Source organism: Leopardus geoffroyi, chromosome A1, assembly GCF_018350155.1.
Source record: "Leopardus geoffroyi isolate Oge1 chromosome A1, O.geoffroyi_Oge1_pat1.0, whole genome shotgun sequence".
Lineage (NCBI taxonomy): Eukaryota > Metazoa > Chordata > Mammalia > Carnivora > Felidae > Leopardus > Leopardus geoffroyi.
This window is the reverse complement of record NC_059326.1, coordinates 144,318,956-144,344,944: the sequence shown is the minus strand read 5'-3', so window position 1 is coordinate 144,344,944 and position 25,989 is coordinate 144,318,956. Positions and strand designations below refer to the sequence as shown.

The window sequence follows — 25,989 nt, the reverse complement described above, 5'->3', positions numbered from 1 at the left end:
TTTAAGCACACATGCTTTTTGTTAGAAACTTTATTGCCAGAGACAGAAATACAAACTGTAATATGCATTATAACGGAATGAAAATTTCATGAAATATTAACCAAAATAATAGGTCAACTATGCTATAAAACATTACTCCTTTTTAAGTCCAGAAACAGAGGTGAAGGAAGGGAATGGTTACTTCCTTGTGTGTTTTTCCTGAAAGGTCATGTAACATTGTGGTTGAAAGCATGTGCTTCAGAGCCAGGAAGTCTGGACCAAATGCCAGTTCTGCCATTTACCAGTTATACAACTCCAGACTCAACATCTCTCTGCTCAGTTGCCTCATCTATAAAATCAGTGTTAAAAGAACAGTAGCTCTTTCACAGGGTACTTGTGAAGATTAAATCTGTCAGTAAATGGAAAGCACTTAGAATAGTGTCTAAAACATATTGTTAGCTATTGCTATTATTATTACTATTATTACCACTACTTAAGAATAAAAGAAAGTAGTCACATACTCAAAAGACAAGGGGAAAAAGAGAGAGAGCTTTAGAATAGGTGTTAACTGGAGGAGACAGGAAAAGGAAAAAGACATGTCAGCAATAAGGAATATTTCCAGTAGCTACCAAATAGGTCTCCAATAGCACCTTTTTCACCCCAACGGAACAAGGGTGAAGGGAGGAAAAGCTAATGGGTGATTTCAGAAATCACTGCACCCCTTCCATACCATCTCACCTATTTCTGATACTTGAAAGCTCCTTAAACAGACACAAAGCATTTTCATTTCACAAGTAGAAACAAAAGTTACTCAGTAGTCACTTAAATAGCAGTCTTAAAAAAAACATGAGAGAACAAAAAGATATAGAAAGGCTAACCTATACTAACATCATTTTTTAAAGTTAAACACAAGGAAAATTAAAAACAAAAGCAGCTAAGCTCTAAAATTGACTACTTAAGACTGTACTTATTGTGTAGTCTTTATTTTTGTGTTTTCCTGGATGATCCACCAACGCTTTAGCTTAATTTTTCACACACACACACACACACACACACACACACACACACACACACACAGTCATCGATTTTATACTCATCTCTAATTGGGTCTAGTAGGGACAAATCGGCACCGTGGGCGTCTAGAGCTCCTGTCCCATTCACTCTATGTTTCTAATACATAAATAACATTTGAGACTAAACTTTTTAAAATGACATCCTAGAAACTCAGTGTCTAAAATATCTACTAGAAGAACATAAAAATCCAGGTTACTTTTCAAAGTTAAGCTCAAAGTAAAGCCTAACCATAATTCAATGTGGCTAGAAGCGTCTTTTCAACTACCAAAGTGAAAACAACTAGTAATTACATGGAGAAAAAGGAACTTCAATCCCTATACTCCTACTATGCCCAACAAATTTAATCAAAATATGTAAAAGAGCCAAAAGTTAAAACTATAAAACTTCTAGAAGAAAACATAAGAGAAAAATCTTCATGACCTTCAAGTAGGCAAAGATTTCTTGGGTCACAAAAAGCACTAACCATAAAAGAAAAAATCAACAAAACCATCAAAAACAAAACCTTCTGTCCTGTACCTGGCTCCACAAGGGGTGTGCAATCTGCTTAAGATTCTCTCTTCCTCTCCCTCTCCCCAGCTTGCATTTACACACACACACACACTCTCTCTTTCTCTCTCTCTCTCTCTAAAAAATAACAAAACAAACAAATAAAAAAATCCTTCTGGTATTGCAAGGTCATCAAGAAAATTAAAAGGCAAGCCAGAGGCTGGGAGGAAATAGTCACAATACATATACCTCACAAAGCATTTTTATTCAGAAGGTAGAAAGAATTCTAATTCTTACAGCTCAATCAGACAAGTAACCCAATATAACCCAAAATAGCCAGTAAGTACATGAAAATATCACTGGCCAACCCCCCAAAAAGGAAGTTAAACCAAAATGAGTCACCACTTCACACTCACTATAAGGGCTAAAATTATAAGACTAGCAATACCAAGAGCTGGCAATGCAGACGTAGGGCAACTACGACTCTCATACCCTACTGGTGGGAGTATTTAACAGGGGAACTACTTTGAAAAATAGTTTGGTTGTTTCTTACACAGTTAAGTACATATTTACCCAACCCAGCAATTCCACTTCCACTACCCCTAGGTATTTACCCCAAATAAAAACATATGTCCATTAAAAAAAACTAGTATATGGGGGTGCCCGGGTGGCTCAGTTGGTTAAGCGTCCGAGTTCGGCTCAGGTCATGATCTCACAGTTTGTGGGTTCAGGCCACACATCAGGCTCTGTGCTGACAGCTCAGAGCCTGGAGCCTGCTTCAGATTCTTTGTCTCCCTCTCTCTCTGTCCCTCCCCAACTTGTACTCTGTCTCACTCTCTCTCTCTCAAAAATAAATAAACATTAAAAAAAGAAACTAGTATACAAATGTTCTTAGCAGCTTTACTGAAAAAAGGCAAAAGCCAAATGTTCAGCAAGTGAATGGATGAACACATTTTGGTACATTCCTACAATGCAGTATTACCGAACAATTTAAAAAAACTTACGGATACACAGAAACATGGGTGAATTTCATAGGCATTATGCTAAAAGAAGCTGGACATAAAAGTATATGATTATATTGACGTGAAATTCTAAAACAGTCTAATAAGACCAGTATTTGCTTAGAGTAGGAGGCAGAGGCAGGGAGAAAATGGCTGCAAAGAGGCACAGGGAACCTTCTGGTAAGATGGAAATGTTCTACATCCTAATTGGGGGGTTGTTTATACTGATGTACCCATTTGTCAAGATTGATTTGATTCATACATTTAAAATGTGGAAATTTTATTGCATGTAAATTATACTTGATTAAAGCGATTAAAAATAAAGCCTTTGATATTTGTGAGATATAATTTATAACTGAAATTTTTCTATTAAACAAAAACTGAACAATTACACAAATTCCTGTGCACATGTGTATTTCAAGTACATTTTTGGAATAAGGTTCTAATTCCAATATGTATTCAGCAAAAAGCAGTGGTGTGGAGAAGTGTATGATTTTGAAGAAAAATATTTAACTTCAAAAAGTATGCTCCAAATTTGAGATGATCACAGTTTAAATGTTATCCACTGTTTTAAATTTTTTTTTTTCAACGTCTATTCATTTTTGGGACAGAGAGAGACAGAGAATGAACGGGGGAGGGGCAGAGAGAGAGAGGGAGACACAGAATCGGAAACAGGCTCCAGGCTCTGAGCCATCAGCCCAGAGCCTGATGCGGGGCTCGAACTCACGGACCGCGAGATCGTAACCTGGCTGAAGTCGGACGCCTAACCGACTGCGCCACCCAGGCGCCCCAGTTATCCACTGTTTTATATACATATAATCATTCAACACAAGGTAAATTTTTTAAAAAATAATTTATGCTTCCTGTGCTTCCAAAGATATTTTTTCAATCACAAGTATCACAAAATTGTTACGTGACATTATATTTGCCTTTGAGAAAAAGAAGAAAATAAAACCTACTTTTTTGAGAACTATCATCTTATGTAATCCTAAAGATGACTATCAGCATTAAAACATTCTCAGATCACTGCAAATTCATCTCATTTTTTTCATGCATGATTAAAAGCATTTTCTCAGCAAGACACAAAATCAAGACTATTTCACTCCGATCATATGCCTTTTGAGTTGACTAACAAGCTCACACCTGCCTCAGACAACCTAAAATAACAAATCTTCCTAAACTAATGCTTTTCTCTATAAATACTGACTCTTATATTATGCCCAGAAAGACATGCTTCAAAAAAATTCAACAAATTGACTATCTGAAATTCATAGTACAATGAATTAAAAAAATTATACACAACACACCAGTTAACTGGTGTTTCCTTTTTCATTCAAGTCAACACATCTTCACTGTGTAAATACTACAGGAACAAACAGAGAAAAAGAAAAAGGAAGGTCCCTGCCTGTGTTATAGGTTGAACTGTGTCCCCCTAAAACCATTATGTGGAAGTCCTAACCCCCAGTATCTCAGAATATGACTTTATTTGGAGACAGGGTCCTTACAAAGGTAATCAAGTTAAAGTGAGGATCTTAGGGTGGGCTCTAGGCCGGTATGACAGGCGCCCTTATGACAAAGGGGAATATGCACGTAAAGACCAACACAGAAGGGAAGACAATATAAAGAAACAGAGGAAGGAAATAACTCTCTGTGAGCCACAGAAAGAAGCCTGGAAGATCCTTCCATCACTGCCCTTAGAAGGAATCGACCCTGTTGATACCTTGATCTTGGGACTCCTGGCCTCCGGAACTGGGAGACGATACATTTCTGGTCTTTAAGCCACCCAATCTGTGATACTTTGTTACAGTAGCCCTAGCAAATTAATATACTCTACAAAAGGCTGAACATGTATTTAGAGAGGCTTATAAACAAATCACTAGAATACCAAACAGATTGAGAGGAATGCTATGGTGGTATCTGCCAATTCCAAGTGTGTAAACATACCCTCTATGGCTGACTTTAAGCTACCCCTGCATTAACAACATGACAGAAAACTCCTGGAAACGTAACAATCCATTCACAAAGCTTCTACAAGCCAGCTGTGGCACAGACCAAAAATGCAGGCATCAGGATTTAATATCCACATGCAATTCCAATTATAGCCAAGGTTGGACTCATACCTAAAAAGTGTAGGACAGCTTCATAAAAGCAATAAGACTGTTAGGGTATAGAGTATTTTAAAAGATAGATGTGGGAAAAACACAATGTGCAACCTAAGAATAGCTTAAGAATGATAGAAAATAAATGATGAAAGAAAAATAAGAGCTAATATTTACTCAGTGCTCACTATGTTCTAGGCACTGTTTTAAGCCCTTACGAGTATTAACTAACTTAATCCTCACTACAATTTCATGAGATTGTATTATTGTTGTATTATTACATACCTGTTTTTGAGTAAGGAAAACAGAGCCACAGAAAATGTTAAGATCCACAGCTAAAAAGTGAGGAAGCTAGGATTCAAACGCAGGGTGTCTGGCCCTAGACGCTGTACTCAGACCACTGTTTTTGCCATTTCTCACTGTACATGACATGTTCTGAACATGCCAATAGTCTGGTGCAGCTAGGGCCCAAGGACAAGGATAAGAGACGAGGTGGGAGAAAGGGTGCCATTCTTCTGGCCTCAGGTATAGGTTACCTTACACAAGTAATGGGTTTGCAAATCAAACTCTTCAAAAGTGGATTAATTTAACCTTCTTGCATGACTTGTTATTTAAATGCACCAAATCAAATTAGAATCTGAAAATGCCTAAAAGTCTGCAAGAGAAAATCTCTCCATAAAACAAAATCACCGTCTCCTTATCTGTTGCGTGTCTAATTCTCAGTTTTTACATGGAAGGATTGCTTAGAAGGTAAAAAAGCACCTGTAGTCCCTCAGGAGCAATCAGCATGGCTTAGAGCCTCTGAGAATAAAAGCAGGAAAAAGCATACAGATTCTCCAAGCCACAAAGAGAATTCCAGAAGATGAGGCTGCACGCAATAAGCACCCGGAGCACAGGCAAGCAGGAAAATTTTCCACTTCTGAAGTTAGAATAGAGACACCCACAAACGTTTCACATCGCCACAGCCCCAGGGGACTAAGGAATTCCACTGTTGTCTGCTACATTTAGCCAGCATTTAACTCTAGAATTGTACTTTTTAAAAAATCACTGTAGGGGCGCCTGGGTGGCGCAGTCGGTTAAGCGTCCGACTTCAGCCAGGTCACGATCTCGCGGTCCGTGAGTTCGAGCCCCGCGTCAGGCTCTGGGTTGATGGCTCAGAGTCTGAAGCCTGTTTCCGATTCTGTGTCTCCCTCTCTCTCTGACCCTCCCCTGTTCATGCTCTGTCTCTCTCTGTCCCAAAAATAAATAAACATTGAAAAAAAAAAAAATTTAAAAAAAAAAATCACTGTATATTTACGTGTTTGCACAGCATTGTCATAGATCAGCACTTGGACAAAGGTAGTATTTTAGCATATGGGATAACGATAGGAGTGGATAAAATATATATCTCTGAAGTAAAATCTTTTGCACTGTTAGCATAGAAGGAAAGATAAAGTGGAAGGAAATATGCAAGCAGGAAGCAAGACAGAAGCTTCTCTCCTTCTATGTACACAGGGCCATGGAACTAACCTAAGGAAGCCCTTTCTTCACAGAATGTGAGAAGAGTCTAAGCTCTGTCTCTCTGTAGCAAAAAGTAGGTGGGAAGGAAGCAGAATATGACAATCAACCCACAGGCCAAGCTGTTCTCACTGTTCTCTGGAAGGTAGAAGAAAGAGGATTTCATTATGTATGGGTGGGCAATCTCTTGTCTTACTCAATTTAATCACCCACAGATAAACTTTGTGACATCTGGGGGTTGATAGTTAAGAGTTACATAAAAAACTGTAAAGTATACTTACCTATAAGGTAATTCATACATACATGATACCCTGACTTAGCAATTAGAAACCGTTCAGACTTGAAAATGGCAGTCACCACTTTATCAAGTACTTCCAAACTCCCAATATTTCAGTCAGAACCACAGCTAGTATTTATATCCCTATTTGCAAGAAAAGTGATGTCTACTTAAACAGTATTAAACACCTGTCATTTTCCAGCTACTGGGAAAAATGAGGTAGAATAAACTCAGCATCCAAGAAAGAGAGACAGTGGTCTGACTTAATTCCAGTAAATAGCTACTGATGAACAAAAGGTTAAGAAAAACATTTTACATCATTAGCCAGAACCCACAGATATTGAGTGTATTACTCTTCTATTGCCACTGTAACAAATTACTACAAACTTAAAACAACAGTCATTTATTATCATAGTTACTTAGGTCAGAAGTCTGACACTGGTCTCACTGGGCAGAGCTATGTTCCTTTCTGGATGCTCCAGGTGAGAATGGGGTTCCTTGTTGTCATAGACTCTGTCTAAAGTTCTCTTTTTGTCTAGCAAAAGAGCGGATGCAGGATTAAAACGAGAGATGGCTAATGTGGGGGGGGGGGGGGACAAGAAGAGCCCGCATAAGAGTCCTTGCCCTGTATTTATTCACATCAGAAGGCTTGCAAACGTGATGCGCGTGTACAAAGAGACAAAGAAACTAGGAACATTAACTTGTGGATGTGAGGGGGGAAGGGGATTTTGAAGATACACAGTGTTTGAGGTTTGGGTCAATAGAAAACAAAATCCAGGCAGTGGGCAGATGGGTACGTGGTTGTTAACAGCAGACAGGAGGTGCTGTGCCTGTTTATCTTTGCCAGCCTAGGGGGATGAGACAGATAGGGGGAATAACCTCAGGGCTAACGAGACACCTTTTCTTTTGTTAACCATCTCTGCTCCTAGCTGCTTTGCCTAGAGCTCAGCAGTCCAAAGTCCAATTCACCAATTTACCTGACCTGGCCCTATTCTCCTATGAAAGCAGTTTTCTGCTATAGTGCTAAATAAACTTGGGGTGCTTTCATCCTGAATATCTAGTCTTGTTATTCCTATATATTGGGCACCTTTGTGCCAATTCTATTTCAGGCCTTTGCCTCTATTTGGGGGGGTTCAGCACCCCCTCCCTATTTTGGGGTGCCTTTGCACCTCCCCTATTCTTGGCACCTTTGTGCCTCCCTATTCTTGGAGTGCCAATCTGGTTACCCAAACTCAGGTGTGAGCATTTTATGACTTTGTGTTTCTTTATGCCTTGTTAACCCATTGGTGTAGGCCCGGAGGATTCCTACCTTGTTTATTCCAGTTTCTAGAGGCAGGCTACATTCTCTGGTTCATGCTGTCTTCTCTGCCTCAAAGCCCACATTGTGGGTCAAATTAAGTACATTATATCACTCTGACCTCCTCTACTTCCTTCTTCCACATTTAAAGGACTCCTGTGATTAACTGGGCCCATCTGGATAATTCAGGGCAATCTCCCCATCTTAAAGTCATCTGAGCAGCAACCTTAATTCCCCCTTACCATGTAATCTGACATATTCACAGGTTCCAGGAACTGGGACGTGAATACCTCTGGAGGGCCATCCTTCTGCCTTCTACAGACAGAAAGACACACGCACACCTGTGTGCAGAGCTACTCGACTACTTAAGCCTGTTTCCTCATTTATAAAAATGTATAGTTTATAAATTACATAGTTACTACTTCAAAGAACTGTTGTTTATATGAGTTAGTAAAAGAATATGCCTGGTATATACTAAGAGCTTCATTAACTTTTTTTTTTTTTTTTTTAACAAATTCTTATTTCATCTCTGTTTAAACTTTTCTCTCACCATGGAATGCTTTTCCCAGCACCTGTCTAGTTAAGTGCTACCTATCATTCCAGGCCCTCTCTTACATAAAGTTTCCCTACATTCTGTAAAACTGCATTGCCTGACTTAGTAGCTACTCATCACATGTGGCTGGCTACTGAGCCCTTGAAATGTGGCTAGTGGCTAGTCAGAACCGAGATGTGCTTTAAGTGTAAAACACATACTGGATTTTAAAAACTGAGTGTGTAAAAAGGAATGTAAAGAATTAGTGTATAAAAAAGAATGCAAAAGAAGAACATGTTGAAATGATTGTTTGGGATATGTTAAATTAAACGTACCCTCAAAATTAAATTCACTTGTTTCCTTTTATTTTTCATTGTGGATACCAGAAAATTTAGTTTATTTACTGAGAGAGAGAGAGAGAGAGAGAACACAAGTAAGGGAGGGGCAAAGAGAGAGGGAGACAGAATCCCAAACAGGCTCCAGGCTGTCAGCACAGAGCCCAACACAGGGCTCCATCTCACAAACCGTGAGATCATGACCAGAGTCAAAACCAAAGAGTCAGACACTTACCCGACTAAGCCACTCAGGCACCACCCCTGGCTACCAGAAAATTTAAAATTGCTTATGTGTTCAAAGGTATCATAAGAACAGTCAGTGTTGCACAGTGACAGATAGTAGGTACTACACTTGTGGTGAGCATAGGCATAATGTACAGACTTGGGGAATCACTCACTGTGTGGTACACCTGAAACTAACGTAACATTGTGTGTCAACTATACTTTAATAAAAAATAAACAAGAGGGCGCCTGGGTGGCTCAGTCAGTTAAGCCTCTGACTTCGGCCCAGGTCATGATCTCACAGCTTGGGAGGTCAAGCCCCACGTCAGAGCCTGCTTCGGATTCTGTGTCTCCCTCTCTCTCTGCCCGTGGCACTGTGTGTGCCTCTCTCTCTCTGAAAAATAAATAAAACATTTAAAAATAAACAAAATAACATGTGACTAGCATTTGTGGATCACATCATATTGCTACTAAGGAATACTGCTCCATTCTCTCCTTCTCGTGTACTCTTAGTATTCAGTTTGCTTTCCTATCACACTGTATTAATCTGCTTTGTACCCAGAGCAATGAGTATATGTGCTGGCTCTCCAAATAGACTAGTAGCCCTCACTGGGAAAAAGTAATAATTTCCTTTTTTTTTTTCAAAAAATTTTTTAGGTTTATTTATTTTTGAGAGAGAGACAGAAAGACCAAGCAGGGGAGAGGCAAAGAGAGAATCCCAAGCAGGCTCTCCACTGTCAGCACGGAGCCCGAGAAAGGGCCTGAACTCACAAACCATGAGATCATGACCTGAGCCAAAACCAAGAGTCAGACACTTAACTGACTGAGCCACCCAGGCACCCCAAAGGTAGTAATCTAATCTCAATGAGATTCATGACAATTGTATAATAAATGTTTGCAAAGCTGAATGAAAAGGGAAACATTCAGTTAATGTGTTAATTGTATATACATCATTAACAGGAATGACCAGAAGTCAATATGTCGTTCTTTGAAGCAACTTTTTCTTGGGTTAGACAGGATTAGGATATATAGCAAATGGAAAAAGCTTCATTAAACAATACTTAGATTATTACATACAATGCACTTATCTATCTTCAACTCTATACTATTCTAATGCATTTTTTAAAATGGTAATTGCCATCCATAAAATTGTTTTCATGAGTCATTAATGACTTGGGACCACAGTTAAAAAAGCACTGCCATGATGGCTCAGGTGCAGGCCTTCCTGACTAGACACAAAGCACCCTAAAGACACTCCCCTGATCTCAATGGTCCTACCAGGTAAGGACTAAACCTGTGGATGGTCATGATCCAACAAGGCCATCAGGGAAGGAATGCAGATCCACTCATGCATTCCCCTCTCTCCCAGCCTTCCTATTAGGGTTGGGGACAACCTAGTATAACCACATTGTGTGTTTAGGATTCACAAGCACTCCTAGGAGAGGCAGAGCCCAGCTCAGCCTGGCCAAGAAGAGTGTGTCACAGCTGAAGGTACAAAAGGAAAGAGTTCAAGATGACACTGAAGGAAACAGTCCCAAGAACTTGTCAGGGTTTTCTAAATTGTTGGGGTGTGCGGGAGCTCCCAAGTAAACCTGGAGAAACATCATCAACCTCAGTATTATGTATATTAAGTCAAATTGTTTATTAAATCAAACACCAAACAGAAGACAAAAACAGGGATAAGAGAGTAAGGAAGGAACAGAGTGGAAAGCAAAATGGTAGAGGGGAAAAAAACACAGCAGGACTTCACAGACTTTTATTGCTCTAGAAATCAAAACTCAGGCTAGCAGTTAAAAATAACCCACCAAAAAAGATGGGAGAGAGAAGAAATTTCTGGCCTGAAAACAAGAGATAAGAGAATAATCTCAGAGTAATCAAGAAAAATAAAGGAAATTAGAAATCTCTCTTCAGTGGGAAGATTTGACAGGTAGGAGTCATTGCAAAGACTAAATGAAAAGTCTAAGTCCACTTAGACATAGGCTTAGACAAGACTTAGACCATAAGCAAGCCCAGAGAAGCTCTCAAATCAAGCTAGCCTCAAGTTTTTTATTTAAAATAGATAGTGAAAGGAAGTTTTGCTACAAGGGAAGAAAGGAGAAGGAATCTCTTCCCGAACTATGAAGAGGGAAAGGGAAGAAAAAAGTAACTGAAGAGATCTTATAGACAGATGGCTACCTATATTAAGAGTTCAATTATGGAGATATTTGTATTTTAGACTGCCACTAGGTTATATTTTAATGACAGTAAAAAGTGGACTTACAAGCATCAATTAGGACTGGGGATCTAGTCCTAGTGGACTTTGCCACTTACTACCTCAGTGACCTTGTAACTTCAGAATAAAATGCTTTAATTGGGGGACTTTATGCAATTAAATCTTCAACCCCAAATGAATAGGTGTATTTACAAAAATCAAGCAGAAGTAGTAAAACAATTGTGTATACCTCATGCAATGCTTTTCGAACCTTCTGTTTAAGCAGTCTTGCCCCATCTTGGAGGTTCTCTGTATTAATCAGTTAAGTCATTCCTCCAGACTCTTCAAATACTGTTTCTTCCTATTCAGCTGCTCTCAGTAAACCTATTACACGTACACTCCATTTATACTTTCCAAGTAAAGACACCCCTGAGGAGTTATACTCAATGAAAATGCACAAGGGCTCAGAATTTAGATAAACCCTATAGCAAACACTGTTGTACAGTAACTATCATGTATTTATTTACCATGTTTTAAAATCTGGATTTTGGGGCGCCCAGGTGGCTCAAGTCAGTTAAGCATCCGACTTTGGCTCTCAGGTCATGATCTTGCAGTTCATGAGTTTGAGCCTTGCATTGGCCTCTGTGCTGACAGCTCAGAGCCCGGAACCTGCTTCAGGTTCTTTGTCTCCCTCTCTCTCTGCCCCTCCCCCACTCATATTCTCATTCTCTCTCTCTCTCTCTCTCTCTCTCTCTCTCTCTCTCTCTCTTCCTCCCTCCCTCCCTCGCAAAAATAAATGAACATTAAAATCTGCATTTTCATATATAAGAACACGCCCGTTTGATATATATTAAGCATACCCATTAAAAGTGCTGACTACATATATTAAAAACTATTAGTTGGGGATGTAATGTACAGCATGGTGACTACAGTTAATAATACTGTCTCGTATATTGAAAGTTTCCAAGAGAGTAGATCTTTTTTTTTTAACGTTTATTTATTTTTGAGACAGAGAGAGACAGAGCATGAACAGGGGAAGAGCAGAGAGAGAGGGAGACACAGAATCTGAAACAGGCTCCAGGCTCTGAGCTGTCAGCACAGAGCCCGACGCGGGGCTCGAACTCACGGACCATGAGATCATGACCTGAGCCGAAGTCGGACGCTTAACCGACCAAGCCACCCAGGCGCCCCCCAAGAGAGTAGATCTTAAAAGTCTTCATCATAAGAAAAAAATTTGTAACTGTGCATGGTGATGGATGTTAACTAGATGTTAACTTATTTTGATCATTTCACAATATAAATATCAAACCATTACGTTGTACATCTGAATCTAATGTTTTATGTCAATTATACCTCAATAAAAATAACACAATATAAATCTTAAATACAAAAACAATTGTTTTCTTGTTGAGACCACAAGGAAAAAATCTTATGAATGTTTCTTCTGTATTTGGTTATTAAAAAGAAAAAAAAAAGAACTACTGAAAATACAATGGCATTTCCAGCAGGAAAGGAATTAATATTTTTTCAAAAAAACAATATAAAACAGATTTTTATTATTAAGAAGACTTTTTCTTTAAATGTTTTCTTAAAGATATTTCCTTCCTGTGTATGAGATTTTTTCTGCTATTTAATCCACTATCATGAGCAACTTTTTTTATTCTGAATTTTCTAAATAGTAAAGTGAAATTACCATAAAATAAACAATGAAATGCAGTAACAAAGGAGTCAACTTTATATTTATCTCTTACTTTAGAATGAAGGAAATGAGGAAGATTAAAAAAAAAAAAACAAAAAAAAAAAACCACGGGGCGGGGGGGGGAAGATTTCCTATGAGTACCACACAGGAAAGGTTTCAAGTACCAGAAATGAGGTTGGGACCTTGTTTTCCCCATCAATATCAATCTTTAAAATAATTATATAATTCCCTGTACAGGAAAACTTAGCCATGTAGATTCCATTAGTATTCACTGTAAGGGAATATCCATGGAAATGTCAAGAAGCTTAAATAAATTAATTTAAAGTAACACTATTTTTTTTAAAGACTAGAAACCATAGGCAAAAATGATATGGAATTTTTTTTTAAGTTTTTATTTAATTTCCAAATGATAAGGAATTAATATGGTCTTCCCAAAAGAAGTAAATGAGTTGGCCACATCTATACCATTTAAATATACCTTTATCATCATATATATTGCATGTATGAATATCCAACTACTACAACAATCCCTCCATTTTATAAAACCTAAATCAATTTTCTTAAGAAAAACAAATAGGAAATAACCATTTCTTCCCTATTCCAAAAGTCACTTGTTTAATCATTCATTGATCATTTATTAAGGACCTAGTATATGCAAGCCATATATAAAATAGGTACTGGGGACACAAAGGATCATTATGATATAGTTTTTGCCACCAGTCATTCCTTCTACATCTTTTTCACAGGAAACTTTTTGTCCAACCCCTCCATTACATTGCTTTCTCTCTTGGTTCTTTTTCACTTTCACTTTACACAACCTTTCTCTCCAAACCCCACATCTGTCCTGTCTCATGCTGCCATGCCTGCCCTGGCAGACCAAACTAGCTTCTGTTCCCTAAGAAAACCATGCTCTCCTACACCTCCATCTGCCTGGCTATCATTTTTCTAGTCTCAGTGCTGGACTATTCTTCTGGGAAGCCTCTCCTAACTCCTTCTAGCAAAGCTTGATGTCCTCATGCTACCAGTCACTTTCTGGAACCTTAACAATCAGCGCTTTCGTTATCATTGTTTATTTACTTCCATGAATACCAATCCTCTAGACCATAAGAATTGGGAGAATAGGGATCCTATTCATTTTTGCATCTTCACTATCTAATAATGAACTTGGTACCCAGTAAGCACCCAATAAACGTTTTTAAGAATAAATGAATGTATTATAATGCATACCTCAGAAGATGTATCAATAAATTGAGAATATCCTAGAAATATCTATCATTATGGCTAGTTTTAGTGATAAGAAAAAAATAATCAGGGTGCCTGGGTGGCTCAGTCAGTTAAGCATTTGGCTCTTGATTTTGGCTCAGGTCATGATCTCATGGTTCTTGAGTTAAAGCCCCTTGATGGGGGATTCCCAAGCCTCTCCTTGGGATTCTCTCTCTCCCTCTCTCTCTGCTCCTCCCCAATTTGTACTTTCTCTCGCTCTCAAAAATAAACTTAAAACAAAATAATCAATTAGAATTTACTGCCATCTAAATTAATAACATGAACTTGAAGGCAGAATAAAGTATCTTACTTAGAAAGGCAAACTATTTTGAAAAATGGAGAGTAACCCATCGTCATGGAGTTTAAGTGACCTAAGCTTCAAATTCATCATCATCTGTACTACCCTAAACCTCTGGTCTGAAATTTTTTCCCATGCAAGCAATGTTCCCATTTATATTAGATTTAGCTCAAACACACATACAAAATCTAAATGACAAGAAACAGAAAAACGTGACATACACTGCCCTTACTATGTACTCCAGCACAATTCCCTAACTTAAGTTATCCCCTGCACCTTCAAAAATGTTACCACATCTAGGGGCATCTGGGTAGCTCAGTGGGTTAAAGCATCCGACTTCAGCTCAGGTCATGATCTCGCAGTTCTTGAGTTCGAGCCCCGCGTCAGGCTCTGTGCTGACAGCTCAGCTGAGAGCACCAAATCCTAACCACTAGACCACCAGGGAGACAGCTCAGCTGAGACTGTGTCTCCCTCACTCTCTGCCCCTTCCCCGCTCAAGCTCTGTCTCTCTCTCTCTCTCTCTCTCAAAAATAAAAATAAAAGCATTAAAACAAAGTTTTTTTAAGATGTTACCACATCTGAGCATATCACCCCTACAATCCAAGCTTCTGTTAAATCAATCCACATTTTTTTAAACTCAAATACCAACTTAAGAATCTGTATTCTACACCATAAATATTTGTAAAATCACAGGTTGACTTTACTAATTACACATTTTTAATACACCTCCTTCCATTATTTAGTTCTTCTTTGTTCAATAAAGTTTTGAAATTTTCTTTAAGGTCTTGTTTTTCTTTTGGTGAATACAGTCCTAAATAATACTGCTTTTGTTGCTATTCCAAGTAGTACCTTCTTTTAAGAATTTTACTATTTGTTGCTGCTGTATTAAGACACTATTCGTTTTCATTTACTGATTTCACTTAACAATCTTGATGAACCCTTATTACTTCTAATAATCTGTCACTTCCGCATTTTCTATGTAGGCAATATATGGTATGCAAATCAACTTTAGAGTTTTCAGTATACAGTCCTTAAATGTTAACTGCCTCTCATTTGTATTATTTAAAAATATACTTCTCGGTAGTATCTGATCAGCTTTAGGTAATAAGAATGTATATATGAGATCATTTAAGATAACATTTAATTGGGGCGCCTGGGTGGTGCAGTCGGTTAAGCGTCCGACTTCAGCCAGGTCACGATCTCGCGGTCCGTGAGTTCGAGCCCCGCGTCGGGCTCTGGGCTGATGGCTCAGAGCCTGGAGCCTGTTTCCGATTCTGTGTCTCCCTCTCTCTCTGCCCCTCCCCCGTTCATGCTCTGTCTCTCTCTGTCCCAAAAATAAATAAACGTTGAAAAAAAAAAAAAAGATAACATTTAATTAATATATTATATGAGGAGTTTAATTCCCTTCTTGGAGAATTACAAACATGATAGGAATTGCAAAGAGGATCAGAAGGCATACCTATAGACAGAAATAATGCATAGACAAATAAAACTGGAAAAAAAGCCTTTTATGAAACACTTAACCTTTACTACATGTGAAGCACTCTGATAAATTCTATTTTATTATTTTTTTCACTGTTAGGTGCAACCTACCACACTGACTTTATGAACTTTGGCTTGAAAAAAACCTGTCCTAAATCAACTAGATTACCACCTTTTAAGGGGTGCCTGGGTAGATCAGTCAATTAGGCATCTGACTTCAGCTCAGGCCATCATCTCACGGTTTGTGAGCTCAAGCCCTGCCCTGCGCCTGCCTCTGTGCTGACAGCTTAGAGCCTGGAGTCTGCTTCAGATTCTGTGTCTCCCTCTTTCTCTGCCCCTCTCTCCCCTCACACTCTGTCTGTCTGTCTCTCTCTCTCTCTCAAATATAAACATTAAAAAAAAATTTTTTTAATGAATTTTGCCACATGCTTCAGTTCCTGCATTTCTGTTTATGCTTAACATCACATTAGCAATAAAGAGCACTTGCATTGTTGAGGTGTAATCAGAAAAAAAAAGAGGCAGTCTTCAAATGAAAGTAAAGGGCAAATCACTTAAGTTACACTGTGGTTCAAAAAGAAAAACTGTGGTAAAAAGCTGAGTCTACAAAGCACATCACAGTATAGAAAAAATGAATTACTGCAAAGAACCTGGTCCTTAATGGGGGACACATCCCACTCAAATTAGGAGGAACAATTTATTTTCAGACAAGAACATCATCCTTTGTACCAAAATACTGTTCACTTCAGTTTACTAGTTTTATACATTTGCCTGATTTTAATTTCAACTTTTATTTTGACTACTGCTACAAAAAAAAAGATATAAAGCTAAAGCACTAAATTCTAAGTTTTATAAATATTAAAGTCACATTCTAACACAAATACTTTAAATCAAATTGGGTGGGAAGGTTAGCAAGAATTGTTTTCTTTACAACAGGTATTTTGGGGGCACCTGGCTGATTCGGTTTGTAGAGTATCCAACTCTTGATCTTGGGGTCATGAGTTTGAGCCCCAAATGTTGGGTATAGAGATTACTAAAAAAAATAAACTTTAAAAAAATAGATTATTTTTACTTTTACAAAAGACATGTACTACCCCAGTAATTTAACAAATTTACAAGAAGAAAATTCTAACACAAAATACTAAATAAAAGGAGTCAGTAAGCCAAAGTGGATAAAACATCAAAATAAAGCACAAATTCTTCCTGCTAGTGCCCAGCATCCTCCATGAAACAGGTACAGTCCTCCCCTCTGTCCATAAACACACTGGCATGTAGCAAATGTTCACTAAGCAGTTAAGTGCTAGATTCTGTCCCAGGCCACTCTTTGCCCATACACACCTAACACTCCATTCAACTCACTGTTCACAATTCCCTTACCCCATCCTGTGTTCACACTCCCTTGAATGCCCTCACCTTACCCAGATTCATCTTCCCACCAAATTTAGGGACTTTTTGGCTCGTATCTGCCTGCCACCCAGTGTTTGATACATGCCACATTGACTTGGTTCCCAACAACTCCTAGTAAGAATCATACTGAAATGACTTCATATAAGCCCAAGGCACTAAACTTACCAAGCTTTGACAAAACATATTAGAAGAGTGCAATCACTAAATTCAGACCATCAAGTACTAGCCACTTAACATTTCATATGTGTGGAGCACTTCCTCTCAACCAAGTTAATCAGTAATATCTGTCTATTTTTTTCCTCTCATCCTTCAAAAATATTTGATACTTTTTAACTAATGCTAAATTCAACTAATGACATTAGCAAGAAGTTGGACTTCAGCCATAACACAGATACCTAATTTACATAACAATTGCTCTGATAATTTATGCACATAGTCTCAAAGTAATAATCTCATTTTAATACTGAAACTTCAAAACATTTTCCATTAAAAATTTGAAAATCAAAGTATGACAAAGTAGTACTTAATCTCTAATACAATTTAATAAAAGAGAAACACAAAATTAAAACACAGCAATGGTAATTTCAAATATCTATAAAAGACACTCAGATGGTACAAATCTCCATTATAAACAATCACGTCAGATAATGGTTTTGACTAAACCTTTAAAGACGTAAGGCTGTCTGTGGACACAAAAACATAATAATGTATTTCTCTTTCTAACACTGGAAGTATCCACAGTAGGAGTTATTCTTATTCCCCAACATCAAGATTTGAATGTTTTCTTCAAATCGGCAGCATACACATCTACCTTTGAGTAAATCCTGATGTGTTCAAGCATGGATTTCCTAAGCCAAATTGCTTAGATCACTGTAGTAGTGAAGGTCATTCTTCTATAGATACTTCATAAGTGATCTGAACTGGTTAGGGTTAATTTATAACCAACTATCTTTGTCAATATCATGCAGCTTCAGAAAATTTTAACAGTCAATACTGTAAAAAATTAACACATACCATTGGCCATATCATTTGCAACACATAAATGATGACCACATATCCCTGCTTTGCCCTGGCTCTATACCCAGGTCTTTTATCCCCTTCCTTTCCATTTCTTTCTATTTTTCTTCCTCCTACTCCCAGCTATGACATTCTCCAGACTCCCTGTACTTATTCTTATTGCCCCTCAGGGAAACAGGTTTTGTTTTGTTTTGTTTTGTTTTGTTTTGTTTTGTTTTGTTTTGTTTTGTTTTAAGTTCAATTCTCCCATTTAGGTAGTAGACTTGCCTCTTCTCTTTTGTCATGCCATTCTTTTGCTCAGAAGCCTTACTGACTTCCATCAGATTCCAGTCGCCGTGGCTGGATTTTATGGTCCTCAATGCTTTCTTCCCCATTACTCAACATGAAAGTTCACCTCCAATTAGAAAAAGTGTCACCTCCATCCTCACACCTCCTCTAGTATTTCCAGCCTGTGTGCCTCAGAGCTCATACTGTTCACGAACACGTACACGTGTGCACACACACAGCACACTCTTCCCTCCTCCCCACTACCAATTCAAAGCCTCCCGTCCCGCAAATGTTGCCAGCCCAGCCCACCTCCTACATAAAGCCTTCTTTGGCTGTGCCAGGGCCCAGGAAGCCCTCACCTCTCTGAACACAAAATTGGGCACCATCTGCTCTGTTCTTCTGATTTGCTTCAAATATCACTTTCTTTGAGAACTATTAAACACAGCCTAATATTTGTCTACTGTTTTCGATAGTTTTCCTCTCAACCAGTTTTATAGACATATATCTAAGCTAAAGCGACCTTAAATGCAACTAATATAGGGTTGAAAATCATCCTTCTCCCTTTGTTTCTCTCTATATATTCTTACAACAAATGGGAAAGGTAACAAAAAATAGTAAAAATGATTTCCTAAGATCCAAACCGAAACTTTATGAACATATTTTACATAAATAAAAATAACTAAGAAAATCTATTTATCATTACTTAGAAACAATTTTATCTTAGCGTCACCTTTCACTAATATGTAGTTATTCTTAATTACCATGTGATACAAAGTAACTAAGTCTACCTGGAGATATAAAAATAAATGTGAAGATTCTGGTACTCTTTAAATGATAATTCACAGAATAGAAAATCCTTTGGAGACCCCTTGTGGCCAAAGATTATAAAAAAAACGCTAATACTTTAAAATGCATATTCCATTAATTCCAAGCCATTCTTCCTTTTCTCACACAGCTTTATTTTTTCTTCAATATCAATATATATTAACCGGTAACTGACAAAAACTGCTATTTTTACCTTCAGATTTACAGAAGAAAAAGAGTGGATTCTAAGTCTGAGACACCAGAATCTACCTATCACTGTTTAAACAGGCAAAAGTCCAACAAAAACAAAATCGGTTAAGCATCCAAGGTCAGCTCAGGTCATGATCTCACAGTTCTTGAGTCGGAGCCCAGCATCAGGGTCTGTGCTATCAGTGCAGAGCCCACTTTGGATCCTCTGCCCCCTCTCTCTTTTCCCCTCCCCTGCTCATGATCTCTCTCTAAAAAATATATACACATTAAAAAAAAAAATTCTTCTTGAAAATTCAAGGCTATATGGTTTAGTGGTAGTAAATATGGAATGGAATTTTGACAGGCTATGTTGTTCATACATTAAAACTATTCCCTATCCTTGTTGCTGATTTTTGTTCTTTCTTAAAAAAAATATGGATGGAATTTTATCTCAGATTGATAAAAGCTAAGTTATGAATGTAAAATGGACTCACGAGCACTCACGGGGAAATTAAGGCAGGACCACACCTGACACAGTAAAAATAAAATTAAAAAAAAGTGAATTAAGTGTTAAATGCTAAAAATTAGATTAAATTTTAAAGAAAATCAAAATGGACTAAAATACAGATGATTACTGAAGTAGTTTCAAAATGGGGAGAGATCCAAGTACAAAAATAAGAGAACGCTACTATAAGCATGAAAAACTTACTTGGTCCAGACAGTATACTAAAAAACCCATAGAGGGGCGCCTGGGTGGCTCAGTCGGTTAAGCGACCGACTTCGGCTCAGGTCATGATTTTGCGGTCCGTGAGTCCGAGCCCCGCATCGGGCTCTGTGCTGACAGCTCAGAGCCTGGAGCCTGTGTCAGATTCTGTGTTTCCCTCTCTCTGACCCTCCCCCATTCATGCTCTGTCTCTCTCTGTCTCAAAAATAAATAAACTTAAAAAAAAAAAAATTTTTTTTAAACCCATAGAAACAGTGAATTAAAATATAATCAAAAATGTTTCTTAAACAGAGTCAAAAACCAACAACAAAAAAGAGGAAATCCCCAAAGCCAAAAATAACAGGAGAGACATTTGTTTCAGAAGGCTGGAGGTGGGAGGGGCACCTGGGGGGCTCAGTAGATTAAACATCTGACTTCGGCTCAGGTCATGATCTCAGTGTTCGTGAGTTCGAGCCCCACGTCGGGCTCTGTGCTGACAGCTCAGAGCCTGAAGCCTCCTTCGGATTCTGTGTCTCCCTCTCTCTCTGCCCTTCCCCTGCTCATGCTCTGTCTCTCTCTCTCCTTCAAAAAGAAATAAAAACATTTTTAAAAAAATTTAAAAGAAGGCTGGAGGTGGGAGATAACACCATAAAGGGCCATGTGTAGAGAGCAGAATAAGGCATTCCAGAAGAGAACAGGGAAGAGGCAATATTTAAAAAGACAATGGCAAATAGTAATAAATAATAATCATACAGTTAACAGACAGCTTGCTATCTATAGAAGGCTTTCTATGCCAGCCACTATTGCAAACATTTTACTTGTATTAACTTATTTAACACTCAGAATAATCCTATGAGGTAAGCACTCTTATTATCCCTATATTAAAGAAAAGGAGGAAAAAAAAAAGGAAAGGAAAGGAAAGGAAACTGAAGGACAACACAACACAGTTGAGTGAGTACTGAAAGTCGGGAAGGTGAAAAGCCAATTTTCCAACCCAAACCCTACATCACAAGAGCCACAATATTTGCTCAACTTGTGAATCTCTAGCACTCCATGTGTCCATGGATGTAGGTCAGCTTTAGACACTCACAGAAACGGGGATTAACTTTTGACTTTGCTTAGTCTAAAATGCGAATAAAACAAAAATTACATGAGCACGGGAAAATAGCAAAGTTATACACTCTCAATGCTAACTAAAGAAATATAAATAAAAACAAAACAAAGGCAGCATCAAATTTGGGAAAGCCCACATATGACACCAGAACTATCTTTTAGTATGCCAAATGCCTTCTGAATTTCATTTGATGAATAAACATTTAGCAATATCATAGGCAATGCTGCCCGCCAGCCAAAAAAACTCATTTTTGGCAATGTTTTTGTGGAGTATTTTCACCTTTTATTGAATTTTTGCCTTTATTATTTTGTTTTTAAAAAGTAGAAATCAGAAAAATGGAAGTGTTCATTCAATTGATCACCTTTAGTCTCTGTTATATCTAAGTCAACCGAATATACACACAGTTATAAAGAAAAATGAAAACCAAAACCACAAAATATTGGAAATAAGGTTTTAGAAGACTTTTAAAAATTTTTAGAAATTTTACTAATTTTTTTAATTAATCAGTCTACTGTGTCAGTTTTAATTATTCAGGTTTTAACTCACTGTCAGAAAAGGATTATAAACCAAATAAGGGGACTTGATAGAGAATTTTTCACCTATCCAGTTGGCAGAGATTGTTTACATGATCCATTGTAAGCAAGGTTCAAGCAACTCTCCTGTACTGTAGCAACAGAAGTATAAATTGATATTACCAATTCTAAAGCTTTATAAATGTTTATACCCTGTGACCCAGTAATTCCACTTGGAGGAATTTAGCTTAAGGAAATAATCAGAAATGCACACAAATATTTCTATGCATGGATACTCATCACAGTAATATTTGTGGAAGTTAAAAAAATGAACATAGCATAACAAAAGGGGAATAAATTATCCATTTACATGACAATGAGATGCAGTCATTTTGTTTCCACTGAGTACCTGCTGAAATATCAGCAGATGAAATGATGTTCTCTAGAATATGCTTCAAGTAAATAATCTAAGGAGAGAGGGAGTAGGGATATAGATGAAATGAAATTGTCTGAGTTGAGCAATGTTGAAGCTGGTTGATGAATTCATGTGGTTCACTACACTATTCGGTATAATTTTATATGTTTTCCATAATAAAATAAGATAAATTTCCCTTTAAAAAGTATGGGGGGTGCCTGTGGGTGGCTCAGTCGATTAAGCATCCAACTTGAGCTCAGGTCATGATCTCAAGGTTCGTGGGTTCCAGCCCCACGTCAGGCTCTGTGCTGACAGCTTAGAGCCTGGAGCCTGCTTCGGATTCTGTGTCTCCCTCTCTCTCTGTTCCCCCCCAGCTCGCACTCTCTCTCTCTCTCAAAAATAAATAAAGATTAAAAAAATTTTTTTTTAACTATGGGAATTTTAAGTAAAAATACAGGACACAAAACTGATTTTGCAACATGAATCCAACTTCATAAATCAAAAAATGTGATACATATGCATAGAATTAACACACCAAAACATTTAAGAATAACTATCTCTGGGTTATAGGATTTGACTTATTTTTAGCTCTTCATTTTTTTGGTAACTCCCAATTTTTCCTAAATGGTCACGGATTAGTGTTATAATAAAAAATATTTATTATGAAAACTACTTAGAAGTTCAATTTAAATGAAAGTGTGACACTCTTAACTCTGAGAACAAAAAAATAGTTGGAACTTCACTTACCCATCAGTTTGACTTCCTGATTTGTCAATCTACTAAATAAAAATCTTTATGGGCTTTCCTGCTTAGTCTAAAGTCCAAATTCCTCAGTACATAGTCCTGTCCCCTGGAGCCATTGCCCATCTTTCCAGTGTCTTTTCTCCCCATATACTCCTCCAGGTGGCAGTATGGAATGGTCCCAACAAGGTACCTTCGTGTTGTCACTTAACATCATGCTTTGTGAATCTTGTTAGATTTGTACACATCTGCCTCTCCTGATGGATTATAAACTCTGCCAAACATGGACGACAAACATCCTCTTCCTCTGGATGCCACAGTGCCTAGTACACTGCTGCATAAGTAAGACGTATGACATTAGATCTAATCAATAAAACTCCTGGACACAGCCACAAATTAAAACTTGCAGCATTTTCAAAATTAAATAACCTTTCTAAGAAATGAACTCTAAATTACCTCTAAAAACTGAAGATAAATTACTAAATAGTATCATTAAACCGCTCTAACAGTCCTACATTAAGGTGATATTATGAGTAATTTCCTTTTTCTTTCTTTTTTTTTTAATTTCCACCACTACTGTTAAAATACTTCTGTAAGTAAAAACTTGTTAACAACTTCAATGAGTTTAAATTTAATGAGTTTAATTCCCAGTCTGGGAATTAAATCTGAGTTTCAAAATCAGTAGTATTTTCCAATGATGTGCCAACTCACCGAGCAGCTGTGGCTCTGTGGATAAGCATCTCTGTTTGCTCTGACAAGTGTGAGGGGAGCAGTAGCTCCACGGGCTGCAGGCACAATATCCGAGTTTCGAGCTCCAAACGGGAAGCAGAGTCCTGGAAACTATCAAACACGACTTCACCTGTGGCAGGCTGCACTCCCTGAAAACAAAAATGCAACATCACATAAAACATATTTTTCCCAATTATAACCTTGACACATTATAAACACACATGGAAACAGTAAAGAGGATACACTCTCTAGTGTGTAGTCCAGTTCTAAAGTGTTTGAAAACCTGTGTACTTTCCAAGATTCTTATGTAAGAAGTCAGATTCACCAATATCTACACTATGCAAGAAACAGCCTGAGCCAAGTTTTGGATCCAACAAACCCGACAGAATGACTCTGACAAGTCACCAAACCCTCAGTTTCCTCCTCTAAGTAGGAATAAACCAGCCTACTTTCATCTTCAGCTCACTGCAATGGTCAGATCATAAAACAAACACGAATGCTTTATAAACTATATAGTACTGTACAAATAACAGTTGTCATCACTAAACAGTAATAAGTTCCTAGTAACATGGCCACCAGAGCAGTAGTAAATTTCTATTTCATTTTATAAAATTAATCAATAAAAGTATAATTTTTCCAAAAACTAACACAAATATAGCAAACTCTGAATGAAGCCCAAGTAGAGAGTTTATCTAGGGAAATAACCATAAAAACTAAAAGCTACCCCCTAGCATCCCAAGCCAATATAGCAAAGATAAACTGGAAAAACTCATGGTTTGAGAAAGGAGAAAAAAGGTAAGAAACCTAGCCAAGGCTGCAGAGTGATAAAGTGGTGGAAACAAGATCCAGGTGATCTCACTCCACAGGCCACTCTCACGTCCTCTGCTGATGGTAAATAAATGCATGGGGGCGCCTGGATGGCCCAGTCAGTTAAGCATCTGATTTCAGCTCAGGTCATGATCTCATGGTTTGTGAGTTTGAGCCCCACATCAGGCTCTGTCCTGACAGCTCAGAGACTGGAGCCTGCTCCGGATTCTGTGTCTCCCTCTCTCTCTGCCCCTGCCCTGCTCACCCTCTGTCTCTCAGAAATAAATAAAAATTAAGAAGAAAGAAAAGAGAAAAGAAAAGAAATGCATGGCACTGGGGCACTTGGGTGACTCAGTCGGTTAAGTGGCCAACTTTGGCTCAGGTCACGATCTCCCAGTTCATGAGTTCTCGCCCCGCGTCAGGCTCTGTGCTGACAGCTCAGAGCCTGGAGCCTGCTTTGAACTCTGTGTCTCCCTCTCTCTCTCTGCCTCTTCCCCATTTGCACTCTCTCTAAATAAATAAATAAATAAACATAAAAAAAAAGTGGGGCACCTGGGTGGCTCAATCAGTTAAGCATCTGACTTCGGCTCAGGTCATGATCCCACAGTTTGTGGGTTCAAGCCCCGCATTGGGCTCTGTGCTGACAGCTCAGAGCCTGTAACCTGCTCGGGATTTTGTGTCTCCCTCTCTCTCTGCCCTCCCCTGCTCATGATCTGTCTCTCTCTGTCAAAATAAACATTTTTAAAAAATTAAAAAAAAAAAAGAAGAAATGCATGGCACTAGTGACAGATGGTACAAGCTATACTCACCCCCCATACTCAAACATGGCTGACAGAAGGTCAACTGGCATGGCTTCTTTGGAAAACAGCGTTATATTTCCTGGCAAAGTTGTAAACTCCATACTCCTAACTCAAATCCTTCCTAGGTATATACTCAGGGTATACCATAGGTATACCACAAAACGTGCACAAAAAAGTTTATAACAGCATTCTCTGTACAACCAAAACCGAAAAGAACCCACATGTCCATCAAGAGAAGAATGAACTGAAAATCATAAAATGTAATATGACAATGACAATGTAAGAACTACTACAGTAACACAAATAAATCTCATATACAAATACCATATGAGAGTAGTTTGCAAGCAAAGGAAGCAAGACTCCAAAAGACACAATGTTTACACTTGTATATAGTTTAAGGAGGTAAAACTAGAACTAAAAGCAAGGAAATTATTATCATACAAGTCTGGATTACAGTTAACCTCTGCTGAAGGAAGGGGGCCCTTCTCAAGGCAATGTTCTATTTCCCAGAGGAAATATTTCCTAACCCCTAGAGCGCTGTCTCATATTACCGTAATTAAGCACTCTGTTTTATTAATTTTTCTTTTGAATATTTTATAATTTTTTGAAGTCCCTCATTTTTGGCTCAAAGTACCTCCTTAATGATAGCCGAGAGGCCTTCTCTAGTGCCCAGATAGCTGGAACGTAAGTACGTTAGTATACATAAGTTTATCTCCCAATCTATCTAGCATTTACAAAAGCTATTTATAGAAGTT

General features: G+C 38.0%; 1 protein-coding gene across 5 annotated transcripts in view; it reads right to left on the bottom strand.

The window, feature by feature from the left end:
* The window catches only part of MSH3 (mutS homolog 3), a 195,721-nt gene that overhangs the window by 146,934 nt on the left and 22,798 nt on the right, over positions 1-25,989 (bottom strand). For all 5 annotated transcript variants that reach the window (XR_006716774.1, XR_006716773.1, XM_045496991.1 and 2 more), the window contains exon 8: positions 23,610-23,776. Coding sequence is in view for 3 of the 5 variants with exons in the window: in XM_045496991.1 (XP_045352947.1) it covers positions 23,610-23,776 (167 nt within the window). In the remaining 2 variants the exon portion in view is untranslated. The remainder of the gene's footprint in view (positions 1-23,609; positions 23,777-25,989) is intronic.